Source organism: Eimeria mitis, genomic scaffold (genome assembly GCF_000499745.2).
Source record: "Eimeria mitis Houghton genomic scaffold, Emh_scaff2175, whole genome shotgun sequence".
NCBI lineage: Eukaryota > Apicomplexa > Conoidasida > Eucoccidiorida > Eimeriidae > Eimeria > Eimeria mitis.
The window spans coordinates 375-2,477 of NW_013570501.1; the positions used below are offsets into that span (position 1 = coordinate 375).

The following is a 2,103-nucleotide window of genomic DNA, read 5'->3' on the forward strand; positions in this document are numbered from 1 at the left end:
CCCTAAACCCTAAATTGTCGGCAGAAGAAGTTCCGCTGCCCGCGTTACGGTTGTTTCGATAGGTTTTTCTCGAAGCGGTGGTTTAGGGTTTAGGGTTTAGGGTTTAGGGTTTGGCCCATTTGTTAAGGATTTAGGGTTTAGGGTTTAGGGTCTATCATCCTTTTAAGGGTTTAGGGTCTAGGGTTTAGGGTTTAGGGTTTAGGGTGTATAATACTTTAAATTTGCTGAGTATAGCCATTCTTTCTGGGGGTGAAACCCTTCCGTATATAAAGGGTTTATNTTGGTGGGGTTGCACACCCATAGCTTTCGTTGCTTCGCGTGAGGTACCTGTATACATACTAAACCCTAAACCCTAAACCCTAAACCCTAAACAATAAACAATAAACAATAAACAATAAACAATAAACAATAAACAATAAATCCTAAAGGGGAAGGGTTAAAACCAGGTTATATAAAAACAACCAACACGCTTCAGAAAAAATTGATTGAAACACAAAACATAAACCCTAAACCCTAAACCCTAAACCCTAAACCCTAGACTGTAAATTTCCAAATATCTTTGTTATATATATACACACACGCATCACAAACAAACCATCACAATATCAACCCTAAACCCTAAACCCTAAACTCTAAACGGAAAACTCAGCGATAAAGATGGAGGGAGAAGGGTTTAGGGTTTAGGGCTTAGAGCTAGGGTTTAGGGTTTAGGGTTTAGGGTTTTCATGCACTCGTAGATATTCCCTGTAGAACTCTGCCGTCATCGGGCACCAAACCTCCTGACAAGAGACCTTCGCCAAGTAACCCTAAACACAGCAGCAGCAGCAGCAGCAGCAGCAGCAGCAGCAGCTGTCGCAATCGCAGCAGCAGTAGCTGCAGAAGCAGCAGCAACAACAGCAACAGCAGCAACACCAACAACAGCAGCAACAGCAGCACCACCACCACAACCACTACCACCGCCATCACCACCACCACCACCACCACCAATAGCAACAGCAGCAGCAGCAACAGCAGCAGCAGCAGCAGCAGCAGCAGCAGCAGCAATGTGTGTGTGTATGTTTTGCCTGGTTTTGTAGATCTATCCAGTTTGCTTCATACAGCTTGGGGCCGATGATCCATTGCAGGTCCTTTATTAAGTCATCTTCACGCACCAACGTTGCTGTTAAACCCAGACGACAGTGAGCTCTGCAGCAGCAGCAGCAGCAGCAGCAGCAGCAGCAGCAGCAGCAGCAGCAGCAGCAGTAGCAGCAGGTACAGCAGCAACAGGAGTCATAGAAGGAATTATAGAAAGAGATGAAGCAGGAGGAACAGAAGGAAATACAACAGAAACAACAGCAGGTGACGCAGCAGCAACAGCAGCAGCAACGGCAGCAGCAGCAGCAACAGCAACAGCAGCAACAACAGCAGCAGCAGCAACAGCAGCAGCAGCAGCAGCAGCAACAGCAGCAGCATCATTACCGTCATGATGATCATATTCATATTTGTAAAATAAGAAAAAAAATAAAAATATAAATATAAGGTATTTATAGTTGCATTTATAAAAACAAAAATAAAAATAAATAAATAAATAAATAAAATAAATAAAAATAAAAAAAAAGAAAAAGAAAAAGAAAAAGAAAAGAAGGATACCTGATGAGATCATTGATTTTTCTGAATGCGGGCGAACAGTACTTCTACACATATTTATATTTATAAAATAAAAATAAAAAATAAATAAAAAATAAATATATTAATAAATAAATAAATAAAATAAATAAAAATAAATAAAAATAAATAAAAATAAATAAAAATAAATAAAAAACAAAAATAAAGAGAAGAATACACTACTAGATCATTGATTTTTCTGAATGCTGGTGCAGGGGCGAACTGCACTTGTACACATAATACATTTCCCTCGATATTTATAAACTAAAACAAAAAAAACGAAAATATTAATAAATAAATAAATAAAATAAATAAAAATAAAAAAAATAAAAATAAAAAGAATAGAATACCTGACGAGATCATTAATTTTTCTGAAAGCAGGTGCGGGTGCAAACTGTACTTGTACACGTATTTACCTCTAAATTTATGGAAAAAAACCAAAAAGCCAAATAAATAAAT

At 38.2% G+C, this 2,103-nt stretch overlaps 1 protein-coding gene across 1 annotated transcript; it reads left to right on the plus strand.

Annotated features, from left to right (window-relative positions):
• Window positions 1-657: 657 nt before the first annotated feature.
• On the plus strand, window positions 658-1,466 carry EMH_0049820 (uncharacterized protein; the record flags this gene model as incomplete). The annotated part of the gene is made up of 3 exons (XM_013496572.1): window positions 658-678; window positions 738-1,049; window positions 1,173-1,466. The coding sequence occupies 3 exons, from the start codon at window positions 658-660 to the stop codon at window positions 1,464-1,466; spliced, it is 627 nt and encodes a 208-aa protein (XP_013352026.1).
• Between the last annotated feature and the right edge of the window lie 637 nt (window positions 1,467-2,103).